This window comes from Phragmites australis, chromosome 14, assembly GCF_958298935.1.
Source record: "Phragmites australis chromosome 14, lpPhrAust1.1, whole genome shotgun sequence".
In the NCBI taxonomy this organism is placed as follows: Eukaryota; Viridiplantae; Streptophyta; class Magnoliopsida; order Poales; family Poaceae; genus Phragmites; species Phragmites australis.
Genome location: NC_084934.1, coordinates 28795932 through 28815218, shown reverse-complemented (window position 1 = coordinate 28815218; position 19287 = coordinate 28795932). Strand labels below are relative to the sequence as shown.

General features: G+C 43.4%; 2 protein-coding genes across 2 annotated transcripts; both read right to left on the bottom strand.

Moving 5' to 3' along the window:
* Nucleotides 1-463: 463 nt before the first annotated feature.
* Nucleotides 464-2699, bottom strand: LOC133891353 (uncharacterized). The gene is made up of 5 exons (XM_062332067.1): nt 2339-2699; nt 2160-2237; nt 1347-1446; nt 1072-1214; nt 464-768 (listed from the first exon to the last, which is right to left on the bottom strand). The coding sequence occupies exons 1-5, from the start codon at nt 2579-2581 to the stop codon at nt 532-534; spliced, it is 801 nt and encodes a 266-aa protein (XP_062188051.1). The 5' UTR covers nt 2582-2699; the 3' UTR covers nt 464-531.
* On the bottom strand, nt 2603-19028 carry LOC133890408 (beta-glucosidase 26-like). The gene is made up of 11 exons (XM_062330787.1): nt 18776-19028; nt 18593-18654; nt 18408-18486; nt 18278-18343; nt 18076-18163; nt 17874-17984; nt 17022-17154; nt 16775-16890; nt 15937-16012; nt 4580-4697; nt 2603-2970 (listed from the first exon to the last, which is right to left on the bottom strand). The coding sequence occupies exons 1-11, from the start codon at nt 19026-19028 to the stop codon at nt 2603-2605; spliced, it is 1470 nt and encodes a 489-aa protein (XP_062186771.1).
* Nucleotides 19029-19287: the final 259 nt, after the last annotated feature.

Genomic DNA, 19287 nt, shown 5'->3' with positions numbered 1-19287 from the left:
GGGTGGTGCTGTGATACCCAAAACCCCCCTAGCTCCGCCTATGGCTACAAGCAGCAGAGGAACAGTCTTATTATCTTGACATACAATTAGATTTAGATTATCAGGATCACCAAAAAAAGAAGAATAAAATGACCTTACCAATTTTCTAAGAATGAGTAAAAAAAGAAGAATAAAATGACCTTACCAATTTTCTAAGAATGAGTATTCTTGTGCTTTTTTATATAGGCATCAGTAGATCCCTCTGAATTGAAAAAGGACAAGTCTTTTAATCAGAGCTGACTCTCAAAGGGTCAGAGGCACGGGCATATGGCACATATGGGTCCTGAGTGATCACATGGCATAGCATATGTGCTGGCACTGAACGCACAAGTCTGGGTTGATGTGTGTGTCCACCTAACGTGTGAGTGTGTCTAAACCGGTTTGGACTTTAGGCTGTTACAATCAGTGAGATAAACAATTCTGCAAAAAAAAATCGTAGTTCCTTTGATAGCTACAAGAAATCGGACTTGATTGTTTTACAATTTTAAAGAGTTACAAGTTTGGCATTACATTCTCCTCGTGGTCTCCCTTGTGGAGGTTGTGCAGAATGTACAGAGACGCCGACGACAAGAAGATGCAGACCGAGTAGCTGAGGAGGTCCAACCCCGTGGCGATCGTCACCATCTTGCTCCTCTCAAACATCTTCACCAGCAGAATCATAACGATGACGTGCCCGACTTTCGTCTTGAGCTCGTCGAGGGAGGTGATCTTCATCCACTTTGGCCGTTCCTGCATGAACAAGAAAAGAATTCAGATTCATCGCATGCTTTTGCTTCAAAAAGGATTTGGGAATATGCATGTGCCTTTTTGTTTCTCAAGTTAGAAGAAAAACTGCAGAGATGGTAAGTACAGTTTTCAAGCCAGGAGTAGGAAATGCTTATGTGCTAATGTACAGTTTGTTTATGTTTCAGTAACTGATCGTCTGAATTTTTCACTAGCAGTGGAGTTAGTCTGAATTGAGCAGTTGACTGAAGAGCAAGCAGAAGAGGAGTGCTGAATGATAAGTTTGATATCGATGACACTGACAATTACCTTCAAAGCGAACATCCCGAACAACGACGATCCCTTCAGGGCTCGATCTGATTCAGAAGGCAGCTCAGTGGAAGCATTGCTGATGAACAACCCGTAAAGACCCATCCCAAATATCAACATGACTGTTCCAGCAAGATACACATCTGCAAGATCAGGTAGAAGTATGCCACAAAGCAGCAGTTAGCGAGATATCACAGCCAGAGGATCGCATTGTCGCGACAAATACCATTGTTGGTGCCAACTGACAGAACAGATTAGCTAGATGAACATCTCACCGATGGCCTCGACGACTTTGAGGACCATCTGCCCCGTATGAACTCCCTTGACACAGCTCGACCAATAAACTTGGTATGCCTCTTTTATGTAGACACAACCCTGATCACGAGTATACGTCAGATAATAAGGTCCACGAACGTTGTTGTTCAGTAATCAGTAATCAGTACTCAGTAGTAAAGCATTGACGCTTAAGCAACGTCGAAAATTTGAAATTATACACAAAAATACCCTATCATTTTCAGAAGTGATCATGTTTACAAGGAACAATTAGCAAGAACAGAAGTAAAAGTACTGCTAAAAGTTATGGTCAAAATACACTCATGGTATTCGGCTTTCGACCATTCAGCTGATTCTATGATAATTGGAAGGGAAAATCTAGTGCTCAGAGGGGTAAATAACTGGAAATCTGGAGTCAACCATTGAGTTGAGATTTAAAACTGGGACATCTAGCTCATAGAAGCACCTCTCGAATTAACATTATATATATCGTTCTACATCTTGAAGAATCGAAGAATCTATTGCGGAAGAATGACGGGGCAGCAACTTCTTCGGTTGGTCTATGTTCACTAGATAAGGTATACAAACACGGTGACATTTCAATTAGCTGACTAACTAACTACTGTTCAACTAGGTATGTCAGTATTCAAGAAAGCTTTATCCAAAGACACGCAAATTTCTGCAATTGCCATTCTGTACTGCCAGCAAATTTATTTTCCAACTCCTTGGAGAGAGTACTAATTTTGATTGGCTTGATGTAATTAGACTAGAATTAGGATCAGAAATTACACAGGTAGCATGACAAGATTGCTTACATTGAGGAAGCACAGGAGGGAACCGGCCAGTGAGCCGGCGACAGCGAGAAGGGCCAGGAACCGGAAATCAAAGATCACCTGCCGCAAGCAACAACAGCGTCAGCTTAGACGTCACGCCCCGAATCACAAGCAAAGCAAATCTTGCAACGATCAAACCAAGCGAACGGGCAACCACGCACCCTCTCGACGGTGGTCTCGAGGGCGGTGGACTTGGCGGTGGGCGCGATGGGGCCGTTGGGCCCGTAGCTGCGCGCTTCGGACGACGCCACCGCCGTGGCGCCGTCGCCGGGCAACGCGGACGGCGTGGAGGAAGCCGCCGAGGCGACCGGCACGAGCCGACGGCGCGGGAGCAGCCCCGCCCGCCGGAACGCCGGGGCCGCGCGGACGACCGGCGCAACGCAGCCGCGCAGCAGGAGAGCCATCGCGCACGGGCCGGGCCGCTGCTACACGCGTGCGGTGCACCGGTGCAGCTGCGGGTTGCGTGCGGTGCACCGGTGAAAATTTTGGAGTGGAGTGAGAGTGTGTGACGAGTGGTCGGGAGAGGAGCGCGGGAGATATAGCTGCCTGTGCCTGGCATCGCGGCTGGGCCTGGGCGCGTCGCTCTCCGGCCGCGCGCGTCCCCACGCAGCCAAGCTGGCTGTTGGTTCTGGCGCGTGGAACACACCGCTCAATCGCTCGTGGAACACGACGGCGTGCGAGTGTTGTGGTGTGGAGAAGCGGAGAGGCTCCTCCTCAGACACACGTTCATTGAAGTTAGCCGGGCTCGTCCAGACGTAGGGGTGGACGTGATCGTGTGGAGTGATTTGTGGATCTATTATAAATCAATTTTATCAAGTAATTAGTCATTTTAAGTTGTATTATAGTGGATCTTCGGATAATCACGAATTGCTCTGTGCCCATACCTATCCGGAGAAGTGCGTTTCTGGCTCGATTCACATGGTGTTGTGTCTTTGGAAATCCACGACGTGTGGCCTGCATTTTAATTTTAACGGTTATGAGAGTTCGAGTTGAGATGGCCAGGAACGGACTTGCAGATGCCAATTAGTCATAAACAACTTGAGCCCACAAAACAGATCGATACTCTGAATAACACAGCGTGCATGGTTGTTTTTTTAGACAATAGAAAAGAGTTCTGACTTTTTTATCGTGTGATATATATATCCCTTATTCATTATTACATCATCTCAGCTTATAATTAAATGCATAGTTGTGTCTGTTGTTTTTTTTTTCTTTTTTGAAAAATAACCCGATGCTTGTTGGAGGGGGCACTTGTTCAACATTTGCAGTGTATTGCCTTCCTTCCAGGATTGCTGCCGTCGCGCGCTTCTGGTCACCCGTCACGGAGACAAGGAGGCACGCCAGCACTCCGAGACTGAGTCGATCGGCGGTACTGTAACTGCATTGTTCGTCCAAGCTCTCACCATCAAAATGAGACCTACTTTAACATGAGAAAAAACAGTGCTTCCTCAGTCATCTAATCCACAACGCAACAATCCGTAAGACTAATAAGACCTAGTTGATCATCAAGGAGCATGCATATCTGAATTGAGAAAATGGAGCAAACAACAATCTGTTCTGACTTCTAACCGTTTCAACAACATCGGCTGAATGCTGATCAGCTCATTGGTTTTTTCAGTCTGCGCAGCAAAAGTTGCGACGAGCATTAGGTAAATCATCCAGAATCTTTATGCAGACTTCACAGGTTGTGAAAATGGGTGCAACAGAACACCCTGTTAGTGAAACGTCTACAATATTTTGCTTCCTAGAGCCCTTCTTCCTCTTCAGTGGTTTCATGCACTTGTGCAACCAAAAGTTCAGGCTACAGAGGTAAAGCCTTGTGGAATGCCATCCAATTTTGGAAGTTCTACATAATTTTCTCAACTCCACCGAGAGGAGAAGCCCAGCTTAGCATTAAGATTCTGACCGAAATGGTATTTTCAGATTGTAGCTTCTGGATACTAAGTTAAACTGCATGCATTGTGGCACACATCCTAGATTCCTAGTTAAACTGCACGAAAAAAAGATACTCTATCAGATGTACATAGCTATCAATACATAAACATTTAAATAAATGCAAACTGCCTATTGTAATAAACCCTTTTCTTTTAAGCCAATCTGACAATATCTTGCAGCATGCAGTTCCTAACACACCTATATTATGTTATAATGCACAGGAAGACCATACTTTTACATAGGCTGATAGGCACTGAAACAGATAAACATACCTTCCTATTAGAAGTTCATCCAGCTGTGGTTGAAGATCTTTATCCCTTAGATCTTCTATGTTCTTAGAAATAAAGTTTATTTTCTGAACAGCGACTAGAGTTCTTGAACGCAAGTCCTTTACAGTAGCACGGGTAAAATATTCCCCTCTTGATTCTTGGTGTCTCAGTCTCAGTTTCTTACATTTCTCATCGTACCTCCTGCAGATGGTGCTGCTGGCCTTAAAGCAGAATCAAAATCAGATAGATTGATTCCAGGTGTCCCAATCTCTGATTGTGGAACATACATGAAACAGATTAGTTCTGCAGATACAACCTATAAAGTGTTGAGATACAGCGTCCAGCATTCGTCCCAAGAGGATTTCTAGATGGTGAAAATTGTGAAGGCACTGATCTATGCCAGGTAAGGTACTTTATCTCAGGTTGAGGAGCTGCATTAAACCATGGTGCATTGAATTTTTTATACAGTAGGAAGGGGCATGTTTACTATTGTACAGTACAAAACAAACGCTGAAAAAAAACCATTTTATCTAAGAATGTAACGAAAATGCAATAATCACAAGAAAAAGAATAAAAAATGAGAAAAATAGTATGATAATAACTTAAAACAGTTTAGCAGGACATCACATTACAATTACTCATTGAAAGAAACCTTTCTGTTTTATATTTGTAACATAAATGGCACACAAGACTGCATAAAAAGAAGGTCATACAAATAGTTTCAGACAAACATAACTTACATTCCAGAACAGTGAAATCCTCTGCAGCAAGCAAACAATGTTGCCAGAAAACTTGATGGCTCTGATTCATGTGCTGCAGAAAATTATTTTTTGCTTTAATAATAGAGTGCGGATTTTGTGTCCAAGGTTCTGACATCCCCATTAGCAAATTGAGCATGTTGCAATGTTTCAAAATTTTGTCATAAAATCATGTATGTAGTACACATGAAGTTAAATAAATATGTAAAAAATCAACATCAAATTCATCCTAGATGTCAAGAAACAAAATAGACAAGCATCCAATCTAGCATTGTTCATCATGTGCTAACACTACCACTGTGTTTTTTTAATCTTGGTATCAATGATAAATTTGAAAATAAATTTTTGTAGGTTTAATTAACATTATGTGTACTACATACATGATTGTTTATAAAAAATTTAAACATTGCAACATGTTGGATATCGTATTTTCGCTAATGGAGACGCCGGAACCCCTGGTCACCAACGAATTTCCCTTAATATTATCTCAAATTGAAATAGAAGCTAGGAAAAATGGTCATCAATAGAAAGTTATTTTATTGATATCTGGCCTATTTTTTAGGTAGTAGAGGGCAGATGTGCATCTAGGGATGTAGATGCTGGGATATGTTTATTATTCTATTATCTAATTTAAAGAAGAAAAAAGGTATAGAGGGCAGAACTGGACTTTATCTTCTTCAAGAATCCTTGGGATTTCTTTTATGAAATTGCATTCGCTGAACAATAATATATCATTCATGAATTTAAATCTTTACCATGTTCGTTATATCAGGATAAGGTTCCTCTAATTCCCTATCCATAGGAAGAACATCAGTTGAAGATCACACCACATTAACTGCCGGAATTTCATTATTTTGATTTGCACTTTGTGCTAATGTCACTCACTCTACTCTCACTTTTGGAATTGTCACTATGAAAATCAGTATTTAGTGAAGCAATATTTTTCAAAGCATGATATGAAGGTGAATGAGTATTTTTCAATAGACACCCACACTAAGGGAGCATTTGGCAAGAATTGTTGGAGCATTTCTATCTAGAAACAAGAGAATCCCTGCCAAACGGGTAGTTTGGTTTCTGGTTCATGTAAGAAACCAAGAGAAACGTTTATGTTTTTGTACTAGCCATAACAAAATGGTGTTTCTCACTAGAATCACCTCCCCCTCTCACATACAATCTTCAGGAATATGAATCTACTTAACTAGCCAAATGTTTGTACACATTAATTCCGATTCACCATAGAAATATTTCTAAGGAGAAACAGAATTCGAAATGTTTCTAGGAGAATCCAGAACCGTACCAAATAAGGCCTAAGTTTCCGTGGATGGATTGTTGAAATCATCTTCTGGCTGACTTTGCCGGATCACCCTTGTTCTCATTTGTTGGGATGTTCTCTGCTTCCTCTTCAAGCTACGGGATTCTCATTCCCTCCTCATGAAGGCGTCTAATACCATCGGCATTTTCAAAATCTTGACGGACCTCTCTAACAACAGGAAATTAAATGAAAGACATGGACAATGGAGACATTCCCGTAATTGAGTAACACACTTAAGATGTAGTACAAGGGTAATGCAGTTACAATGACAAGCCAACAATGCAGATACTTCACTCAATAATTACCAAGTCAAGCCTCTGGTTATCCTGTTTTTAAGATAACTGAGCTAATCATCACAGTTAAATAATATATATTTGGTTGTCGATGCCAACCGAACCAGCCATCTAAATCATCAAATATTGTAGCATCAAGTATGTTAACCACAACTGACCAAAATCATTTTATCATCAAAACAAAATGCAGATGTTGAGAAAATGCAATGCATACTTGATGGAGCATTCTAGAAAATTTTGGAAAGAGCATGATGAAGATATTTGCAAGGAGTATTTTTTCATGGTCAAATTTGAATACTCTGGAATATTTAGAGTACTACAAGAGAGAAATATGTTTGCATGAAAGCTCCTAGAAAATGGCAAGTATTTTGTCATGACAAAATTAGAACATTCTAGAATCATTGAGAGCTTCCATAAGTACAAGGATATTTACCAAGGAAGATGGTAGACAAGTTTCTTCATGGTGAAGTAAGAAAATATCTAGAGCTTGGATGGTTTTGTGGAGAACTCTATAAGATAGATATTTATAGTAGGATGGTCGGGATGATGATGCTTGTCATGCATCCAACTGTGTTGCAATCCTATAAATAGGGGTGCTAGGCCCTCCTATGTACTATACCACACCATGAAGTAAGATAGTATCATGAAGAACAAAAAGCTACCAAGAGTTTGAGTCTTAGGGATGGCCATGAGAAGGTCTTTAGTAGAGATAGATAGCCACTAAGAAAAGTGTGAGCCTTGTTATACCAACAATTGTTGTAATAAAGAGTGTATTCTTGTAAAAGGGGGGGGGGGGGGGAGGGGCTAACTGACTCGTTTGAGTTGATGTAGCTCTAGGTCCTCAACTTAGTGGGTATTACAACCACCCCAATACGATACAACAGATATATACATTTATCTGCAAAATAAATTTACTAACTCAATATCAAAATCCAAAAACACTAGTATAAAATGCATGGTCGGCACCACACCATGTGTCAAAGAGCTCTAAACAGAAAAAACTCCACAAAACAAACAAATCCTAGCATGTCTGTATGCATCTCCATACAGTCTCTCATTCACTTGGTAAGAATCAGACTTCTATTTTTGGTGTGTGTGTGTGTATGTGTGTTTACATATATATTCTAGTATACATGTATCCACATAGTAAAGAACATCTACTCCATCATAGTTTCAAGATTCGGCTCTCCAAGTTGTGTTGCATTAAACATGGCCCCTTGGAAATGAGTTAGAAGCCATGTGAAGTAAGACATCTACCCCATGCTAGATTCCAAATTCATCTGACCGAGTTGTGCTGCATCGACCTCATGAAAACGCGTTAGGAGCTACGAGAAGTCCACACCTATGATCAAGCTAACCACCTCCTCATAGAACCGTCCATGTGTTGCCAACAATGGCGGGCGAGCTTCAAACACCCCTTATGTCATTCCGGTAGTCTATTTCCATCCCATTATTAGGCTCAATTTGTGTTCTTGTCCTGCTCATCAGAGTATTGATGCAGTGACAGGGACCATCTTTTACCCATTGTATTGTGATAGCTAGGTTATGATTAGTTCATGCGGCCTTGGATTCTTGTAATATAAGTGTACAAATATCATGTACAATGACATGTGAGATGTGATTGCTTGATGATACTCTATCATTGAGTTATGGTAGTTGATGACATACTTGTATCCCTGATTCCTTTGCTGATAAGATGCAACCAATGGACAACTTCTTGAGGGAATTAATTGTGATTGCCTCCACTCCTATAGCTAGGCTGAAGCGGTGGCATCGTGGGTTTGTTAGCTGGGTAATGGGCAGACTCCACTGTGGGGGCAATGAGGACATGGTGGTTAGAAGGTGGCTGGTGGTAGGAGATGCTAGAGACCAGGTAGGCAAGACACGAGCGAGGGCACAGTGGAGGTGCTCGCTGGAGGCAAGGAAGAAGTGTGTGATGGTGGTGGCAGGACATGGGCTTGTAGCCTAGAAAGCGACATTGGCGGGCATGGGAGGTTGTCAGGGAGGGAGAAAGCAACCTAGGGTTTCCCCTCTAATATGGCGAGGAGTGAGATCAGGACTAGCTTTGGTAGGGCCCTAGGGTTGTTGTTGCTGGGCACCTCCCTGAGCCTTCAGCCCTGTAGTTAGAGACATCAGGGGCTCATGTGGGCATGTTCTTCACCACCATGGGCAGCAAAAATTTTGTTGTTAAAATGCATGCTATGGACAGACCCCTACCCTTATCTACGACACTAAGACGGCGGGATGTGCAATTGGCCCTGTAGTCCTTGCTCACCTGCAATGTGGCTTTAGCATCGTAGTGGCTGCCTGTGAAACACTATGAATTCTCATCTCTAGCTTACAACAAGCAGCACTCCTTTGAGGTGATGTCGTGGGCACCCACTGGCTTGCATCATGATTCAAGGTATCCAAGCGAGGAGTGTTGGTCCTGGAAAAGTTTGTCGCCGCTGCCACCACCACCATTCAACATCTACAAAATAATCACCTCCTACGCCATGCACCTAGATGGATGCACCATCTCCATGAACACGCCTTACAGGGACCATACGGACCTTCAGAAGAGCACATAGTCGTTCAACACCAAGTATCATGTGTAGAGATGGCATGACTGGGTTCTGTTCTACCTTTCTGAGGCCAAGGTCACTTTGACAGCAAGTTGCATGCATGGGTTGGGATTTAAATGGATGGCTACATTTGTTGCTGCCAAGTTACCTCTGACATTGGCAACAAAACTTCAACAGAGTTGGGCAACACGCAACTGGATGGATTGGAAGATGGTGGAGGACAAGTTGTTTCGCAAGGAAACCGAGAGGCGCTTGGGGGCCTCTCTCACCTACATTGGCAAAAGCAAATTATGTCGCGTCCAGAGTGTGATATGCAAGGGAGCGGAGGAGAAGTACCCACTGGATGACGACGATGGTTGTTTGCTCCATCTGGCCATGTTTGACCTCAAGTACAATCATAAGGGAGAGTTGCAAGCTACAAATCACCGATCCAAGTGCTCCTACCAAGTATCTAGGCATAAATATTACTTTTCTTCTAAAGCATTCTGGATGTAGAAGCTATTTGGTTGGTTGCAACATGTTGCACCTCCTGAATCCACTATTTGGGTTTCAACCAAAAAAGCTAGTGCGTGTTGTGAACTGCAAAACCCAGCCCACTTGTATCCTAGATCTAAGTTATACATTAGATTGGTACTATAAAGAGAAATCATTAAAAAGTCTCGTCGGCGTGGAAATTCAATGTTTTCTGATCAGCTAGTTTTTGTATGTCTGTTCTAGAAATTTATGCATATTATGTAAGAGAGACTTCTAGAATCCCATGTTCTAACAATTAACAATTCTGCTGCTTTCTCTTCCTCTTTGCAAATCATGCTAAATTTAACCATATATGAGTTCAAATATGATCTCATGATTGGCACTGAAATTACTTCCATCGAAATAAAAGAAATAATATTGTTAGAAACAACTCGCTAAGAACCGGAGGTTACACCAACCTTTTCAGCTTAATAATCTAATTGATGTGGATCTTTGTTGCTGTTTTTTCATGACCAAACCACTTTGATAAACCACATAGCGTTATTAGGTGATAGAGCTGATTGCTGAGAAGTTCTGTTTTTCCATTCTTTTGAGATCCTTTAATGCAACAGAATAAGAATAACCGACCAGAGTGTCTAAAGACTTCTCAGGTTGTGCACCAGCACCACCAGTTCTTCGTCAAGAGTTACGTTGTTCATTGTTAAGTTGCTGGTATACTAAAATTCGCCCCGATCCTTGAACAAATCAGTGCCCAGACCTGATGCAAGTAGGAACAGTGGATAACAAATATTCAAGTATGTTTATTTCTTACATTACACAGCATGTAAATCTGGTCGTTAGATTGTCCTGAGTGCAATTGTTACCCGAAGTTGCCTAGTACTGATTGTCTGCAGTTTCCTTTTGCTCTTGAAGTTGCCTTCAACTTCAAATTAGAAAACCAAATAGAAACATCCATTATGATAAATTACTCCCATGCCATACTAGGTTCATCTGCAGACAGTTGCAATTTTATAATGGAGGAAGAGGTAGGCAGCATATCTGGATGTTTGCAACTCCGTCTACTCTACTCTGTCCTGAAAGATCTCAAGAAGGATGGCTACAATGTTGAGGGTCTTCCAGACACACTTGAAGCCCTCATTGAGGAAGTGATCCATGATAAGGAAGCCCAGTTCAACAGTCCTAGCCTCAATTTGCTTACCACATGAATGTGCGGAAGTACCAGGCACACACTTCATATGCCTCCTTGCTGGGGCAAGCCACCTGGGCACCACCAGTGGGCACCTCAATTCTGAATTTCTGATGCTGAGAACTTCCTTGTCTATGGGAAGCAGTACGGCAATGTCTTCATCTGTGTGCAGCCCACTTTTGGCTATGAAGGTGATCCAATGCGTCTTCTGTTCTCGAAGTCTGCCAGCCTTCGCCATGGCTTTGCAGCATACTACACCTTTATTGACAAGATCTTCCAAGCGGATACTGTTCTGCACTTGGCACACACGGGTCCCTCAAGTTCATGCCAAGCAAACAGGTAAGCCCATAGGCAGCACGCCCCTTAGTCGGCCTCCTTGATCCGGTGCCAGCGCTGACGTGTCGTCGGCCCCATCGTCGCTGGCAGCCTGTCCTTGACAATCTCCAGCATCCACTAAGGATACTGGAGCAAACGGACTGGTAGCCCGGTGGCAAAGCATTAGAGAGAGGCCGAGCCGGTCGCGGTTTTGATCTCAGGCTTCACACGCCCGTTGTTTTTCATGAAAACCATGCTGAGATTGTACTGTTAAAAAAATAAGGATACCGGCCATATGTAATTGGGTGAAGAAACTTATAAATTGATTGTAAATTCAGTTTATTTTTTTAATCCAGTAGAGTGCTTTGTTTCCATCAGAAGGAAGATAGCATCGGTTTGGGCTAAACTGTAACACTGTCACTGATTCTCCTGAACTTCTAAGGTAAACGTTGATAGTTCATAACTGTAACACCTGCACCTGAACTTTCGCGTGCAGCACGTGTAAGAAAGTAAGCCTTGATCCGCTTTGGTATCACTAGAACGTTCTCCCCTTCGCCGGAGACGCCACCCCGTTGTGTTCACTGCCTTCATCCAACACCAGCTTGCTCTCGACTTTTTGTGGCATATCACGTACGCTCGAGTCACAGTCCTATTCCACGCCAGTGCGTGCACGACTTGGTAGCTCGGCTCGTCATCGGATCCAGGCTACACAACGCCTGCACACGCCTGCACCCCGACTGGCACGTCAACTGCGAGAGCGTTCACCGCCGCGGCCGCCCGTTCCGTCTCCCACCATGAAACCCGCCCCCCGCGCGCGGCACGGCGCATCCACCACGGTTTTGACACGCGGCACGGCGCATCCATTAAAATTGCAAACAAAGCCAACGAATTTCTCCTTGAGATCCATGGCCTCCAGGAACGGATGGAAGGAGCGGTGGCGCTTCGGTGTCCTCCCATGTCGCCAACTCCACCGGTAAGGAAGATCATTTCACCAGCACTTGGGCGATGGATGACGATTCCCGCGTGGCCATGCGACGCTGCAAAACAAGCTTGGCACCTGGAGACAATGGTTAGCAGATGGTAATTCAGGAAGTATCTGAGCCTTGGCTCCGATCGCTGCTTTCAACTGAGACACGTGAGAGATTGGATGAATTGAACTGGATTGTGACAAGTCCAATCGATACGCCACTGAGTTGGAATGCAGAATGGCCCATAATACTTGAAGGCTAGCTTGTGATTTGCATCGGACGGCGACTGATGATTGTACATAAGATTGCAGCTTTAAGAAGACCATAGCGCCCACCTCAAATTGGAGCTGCGTTCTTCCAGCTAAGCTGCCAACTCTGACACTGGACAAGAGTCTGGCGATTCGATGCCGAGATGGTGAGGCATTATGCCGTTGAGGATCTCGAAAGGGAATTTGTTCAGTGTTGAGTGGAAGCTCGTGTAGAACCAGAACTCTCCTTGTGCAATCCACTGGCTCCAGCGCGACGGACACGCGTTGACAAAACAATGCAAATAAGTCTCGACGCACTGGTTGAGTCGCTCGGTTTGGCCATCTGTTTATAGATGGTACGTGGAGCTCATGCTCAATTTGGTGCCGACCAATTTGAAAAGCTCTTGCAGAACAAGCTCGTGAATATCCTGCCCCTGTCATAAATGATGGAGAGGGGCAATCCGTGCAATTTGTAAATGGAATCCATGCATAGCTTAGCGATTAGCACCGACGTGAAGGGATGGGCCAGCGGAATTGGAACTTCAATTAAGCCTTGCTTGAGGGCATGGAACGTTGTCTCCATTTGTGATGTCCAGATGAACATGGTGTTCTTGCGCAAGAGATCAGTCAGTGGCTTACTGATAGAGCCAAATTTACAAACGAACTTGCGACAGTTTCTGCCAAGTCCCACGAAGCTGTGCTATTCTTTCACCGAAGTAGGTGTAGACCAATCATGAATCATTGTTATCTTGATTCATCAATTTGCACCCCGGCGACACTGACAGTATGTCCCAGGTATGCAATTGTCCACTGTGCGAATGCACATTTGGAGAGTTTGACATTCCAGTGATCAGTGCGTAATAGATGCAAGACCTTATCCAGGTGAACCAAATGATCTTTGAATAATTTGTTGTAGATGGGGATATCATACAAGAATACAAGGACACACTTGTGGAGAAGCGCTGACAGAGTTGTGTCCATCGCGCTCTAGAACATGGCTGGAGTGCCTGATAAACCGAAGGCCATAACTCAGAATTCGTAGTGACCCGAATGAGTTTGGAAGGCCATCTTGAATTATTCTCCCTCGCTTGGGCGGATCTGGTGATAACCCGCACGCAGATCCAAGTTGGAGAACCAAGAGGAGCCGGACAGTTCATCGAGTAATTCGTCGATCACTGGTACTGGATATTTGGTTTTGACTGACAAAGCATTCAGTTGTGAGTAGTCGACACAGAAGCGACACTTGACTGGGGAGGAGAATTCACTTGTGCTATTTTGAATCAGTCCTTGTTGCACTATGTCTTGCACTTGCTGTTCGATCTCTGATTTCAGAACCGGTGGGTGGCGATAATGTAACATCCTGAGTTTAACATATTAATTAATTACAAAATTTACTTTAAATTAAAACTTTTGTAATTAATTAGACTAACTAAAATCAAGGAGGTATGTATATGAATGTATATATATACCAGTATTTATACATGCATATATTAAATGTATTAAGTTGACCAGGTATTCTAAAATGCATTAAAATTGTTTCTAAAATAATCCCTACATTAAATTGGTTAATATGTGTTGGTTTATGGTTTTTATTGTTCTTTGTGTGGAGATTTGAAATTGAATGTCTCTCGATTTCAAATATATTCTTAGATTCTATTCAGCTCAAATCCAATTTGATTCAAATCATCTTCCAAATCTCAGAGTGTTACTTCCAAATCCAAATTCAAATGTCCCTATTTGAATTTATGACAAAACCAAACTCGAATCCAAATTCAAAACGCTCTTTTGAATTTATTCCAAAACCCTACCTCTTTTTCTTTTTTTTCCTTTTAAACTTTTTTCCTTTTCCCTCGGGCTCAATCTCCCCCTTCCTTCTCTCTTTCTCCGCATAATCAGCCCGGCCTTCCTCCCCCTCTTTTCTCCATCGCACGGCACAACCAGCCTAGCTCATTTTCCCCTTTCCTTCCTCCGTGCTCAACCCACTCGCGCGCGCTGCTAGCCTAGCCTCACCACGCGCTGGCTTGTCCGCTCGCGCGTTTGTGTGCGACCTCAACCGCCCACGTGTCGGCCATCCACGCCCGCGTCTCCATCGTCTTCCTCCCTCCTCTAGCACGACACAACACCACGCTATCCCTGCCATCGCGCTGGCCGCCTTCTCCGAGAAATATCGTCGCGACACCCTCCTCACTCTCTCTCTATCTCTCTATCTCTCTGCCCATGCTTGTGCCACCCATACCACTACACAGCGTGACTTTCGTGCTCACGCCCGTGCCTGGACGGCGCAGAGCGCCCGTGACATGGGAAAAATAGTGGGCGCCGCCCCACCACCTAGCCGCAGCGCTGCACACCAACATCCGCCTGATGTCACGCGCCCACCGCCTCACTCCACCCCTTCCCCTCTATAAATAGCACATCCCAGGACCTCTCCTTCTCCTTTTCCCCAATTCACCACCGCCATTGCACGCCACCGCAGCTCACTGTTGTCGATCCCCCGTCCATGTGCTGTCCAGGAGCTTGAGGAGGACGATGCCGTCCCTATGCCACTCTCCATCGGTTAGAAGCCCGACGGGAGCCCACTCATGTCAGTAGCCAACGGGTGTTACCAGACAACTTGATTCTTATGTTCATGATCATATGAGTGAGTGTTGGTCCCACTTGCTCGGCCTTACCGGTTAATGCAAAGGAAATTCAGGGCGGTCTGTATCGACAGAAACTATTATCTTCTTGTTGTTTCCAAGAAAAAGGAAACCCAATATTTCCTGTTCTTCATTGATGCTGTTGATACGTCCGTTCTTCCGGTTTTATATTTGTACTTGCTAAGTGTTTTTACTCACACTTGTATTTCATTTGGATTTTAGTACCTCTGCTCGCGACATATTCGGAAAGGGAAATAGCATCACTTAGGGGCAAGTGTTCACACTTAAAACACTTTATAGTTGTATCCATAACTCTTTAGCACCGTACTTTGTTATATTGGTCAGTATACTGCTCGTGGTTGTTTTTGGTGTATTGTAACGGGTCCGTGAGTTGTGTCAGGTATTAGTTTTAGACGGTTATGTCTACTTTCAGTTTATAAATATCCTGCCTGTAATGAATGTATTTTTGCTATCCAATAAAGCACTATATACAGGGAAAACTCTGTCGAAATTTCTTATAATTTTCGAACTTGTTAGGTTTAGATGAAAGACAATAGCGATCCGGGATTGTTCGATTCCAAGGCGTTACACATGCTGGAGCACGCTGGCTGTGTGGTGTGCCGCACGGAGGGGCTCCGCATCGGTCGGCCCACACTAGTGCTCGACATGGAGGGCCGGCTGGAGGCAGGGCGCACACCATTGACTAGCTCCCGTGTGGCGGCTGGGATCCCGCGGTCACCGCGTCGTCGCTTGCGGCGCTCTCGTATGGCAGCGCCAGCGTTGGCGCGTCGTCGGCCCCACCGTCGCTGGCATTCTGTCCTTGACAATCTTCAACATTGAGTACGCATACCGGCCATATGTAATGGGGTGAAGAAACCTGTAAATTGATTGTAAATTCATTGTATTTTTTTAATCCAGCAGAGTGATTTGTTTCCCTCAAAAGGATGATAGCATCAGTTTGTGGCGGCAAAAATCCAAAATTAGATAACATATATGAGCGTATTTGCTGAAATAGAAAACATGTTATCGTATTTACAATTTTTAACATTCGTATTCGGCACATCATTTACCGAAAATAGAATTTTGGTACACCGTAAGCCGAAAAACCGTGAGCCCGGTCATATTCGGCACACCGCGTGCCGAATATGGCACTGTAGCACATATTCGGCACACAGTGTGCCGAATATCAACCGTATTCAGCACACCGTGTGCCGAATATGGGCTACAGTGCTGTATTTGGCACACGGTGTGCCGAATATAACCTTTGCCTGCCGTGCGGTCACGTCAACTCACGTCCTGGTCATATTCGGCACACCGTGTACCGAATGCTGTTGATATTCGACATATTGTGTGTTGAATATGGGCTACCGTACCGTGTTCGGCACACGGTGTGCTGAATATGGGTTTTTCGGCGTACATATACCGAAAATCCATTTTCGGTAAATGATGCGCGGAATATGGATGCTAAATTTATAAATACGATAACATGTTGTCTATTTTGATAAATACGCTCATATATGTCATCTAATTTTAAATTTTTACCGTTTATGGCTACACTGTATCACTGTCACTGAAACACCTTAACTTATAAGGTAAGCGTTGATAGTTCATCATGAATCAAGTATAATTCAGGTTTTACCATCCAAGATGGAAATCCCTAGCCCTCAGCGCTGCAGCTTGATCTGCGTTGCTGTCGCTGAAAGGCTCGAACCGTACAAAATCCAAGAGAATTACAATCCTCCCCTTTTGGTAAAGCTGTTCAGTTGACAGAAATACAGACCAATCTCTTATATATACTTGGACAGTAAAACCTTAGCTGAACTGAAAATTACACTGTGTGGTGTACAGTTTTGGTCCTTGAACTGAATTGCTATCTTGTAGTTTACCTGGTACTTATCGAGGTATCGCTTCACAGCAGCTGCATGAGAAAGGATAAGATGGTGGGCAACGAGGTACTGCTCCGTCGTGGAGTTGCCTCTTGCGTCGCGCGAAGAACACCTTCCCGGTGCATTGTAGCCACTAGCGCATCAACATGTGCGATTGTACAGGCTAGAAATTTAGCATACAACTGAATTTTAGATATTTGTGTTAATAATAATTATATGCTAAGATACATCAGCTATTTATATTTAAATATTAGAATATAAAATATAAATGTAATTTTTATTCATAATATTGAAATCATATTTATTATTTGTGAATAGATCTAATTTATAATTTTCATTTTATGTGTTATGCAAATTGATTTTTATTTGTTTCTTGATTTTTTGAAATTATTATTATTTTTAATATTGTCACCGTATCTCATATTATTTTTTTGAGATACATTATAAATTCTTTGATATTACTTTTATGTGATAATCCGTAATATGTTTGCGTTTTGTTGTTTTAATTTTGTAATATCTGATTACACGTATATTTAATTGGTATATTTTAATTGATTTAGAAAAGTGTGTTTATTGCTAACGTAACTAAGTTGGAGTTTGCTAACGTAACCTTGTTGGACAAAGGATATCTATAAAAAAAGAAGAAGGAAAGATCAGGAAGGAAGTAGTCTTAGAGTTGGACTCTGATTTGTTTTTTAATCTTTTGTTTCTTCTGGTTGTTGATCTAGGGTTACAGTTAGTCAATCAATCAATTTGACGGTCGGATATTTTGCTTTTTTATGAGAATTTCTAAGATTTTTCTAGGATTAATATGGAGGCACCAAAAGGAGCCTCTAATTAGTAAATATAAGATTATCGTAGCCCTGGGCAGCGACGCACCTTGGCTCGTTGAAAGTGAACCGGTTCTTCACCCTGTCCCCGAACGACTGGAGGCAGAAGTCGGCGTAATCTGCAAACGCCTCCCTTCATGGGTACAATGCACATTCTTTTATCAAACACATGGTTAAATCAATATGAAATGTGAATGACACAGTTCATAATTTGAAATTCTGACACAATCTTTGGGCTAAGCCAGCCCAGGTGCTGCTCATGGAGTGCCAACGGGAGGTCATAGTGGTAGAGATTTGCATATAGGGCGATGCCTGATTTAGCATGAAAACCATAAGTCAGGAATCTTTTCTGAGGAATCATATGTCAGAAATCTGGTACAAATATTGGTTTCTTATAAGGTTAGGCAAGTCATATGTGAAAATTACCTTGCTGAATCATGTAATATATGAGCCTGTTGTACTCCACTCCTTCCTGGTTCGCCTGACCAGAATATTATACAGAATTCTGCATCACAAACTCCTTGACCAAATAAAAATTTTATAAATCAAAGTCACTTACTTGGGAAAATCCTAGACCAAGAAATCGAAAACCGATACGCATCGAAGCTCAGGTTCTTCATTATGTTCATATCTTCCTACACCTCAAAGAACATCCATCTGGCATCAACACAAGAAACACCAAAGAAAGAAAGAAAAAACCATACTGATCAAAATACTTACACGAGACAAGATACACATGACCTTGTACCGATGATACTCGTCGACCGTGACATCAGCGGTGACATTGTCAGGGATCGTCCCTGTTTACCAAAAAAACACAATTGCATGTATCACCTGTTCACCACACCACTAACGTTTCTTTATCGAAGAAAAACAAGCATGCTTTTGTTCTTGAAACGTGTAAACTACTCTGCTACTTATCTGGTACCTCGATGAAGGCGTCCCAGATGCTCGGCCTCCGCCCTCCCTGCTTCGACATCCCCTCGACCTGGTACGCCGACGCGGCCGTCCCGAACACGAACACGAACCCCTCAGGGAACACGCCCTGGCTCAGCCCGCCGGTGTCGTAGATCTCCGGGTTGAGCCAGTAGCATTGCGCCGTCGGCAGCGTCAGCCGAACATGGGCTGCCGCCGCTAGCACTATCACTTGTGCTCTGAGCTTCATGGTACTGTGCATGGACACAGAGGGAGCAGGAAGGCCGGAGACAAAAAAACCTTGCTTTCCGAAGGCTTATAAAAGAGAGGGGAGAGAGAAGCTGAGCCGTTACCTAGCCACTACCCATGGTAGCAGGAATGCTAGAGGAACACACAGACGTGCCTACCCGCTGGTGGTCTCTGCCGAAGCATCGCCGTCGCCGTCGCCGTCGTCTCTGCCGAGACGCATCCAACGGACGGTCAAACGGTAGTGAGCTCGTGCCACATTTTCGAGGATCAAA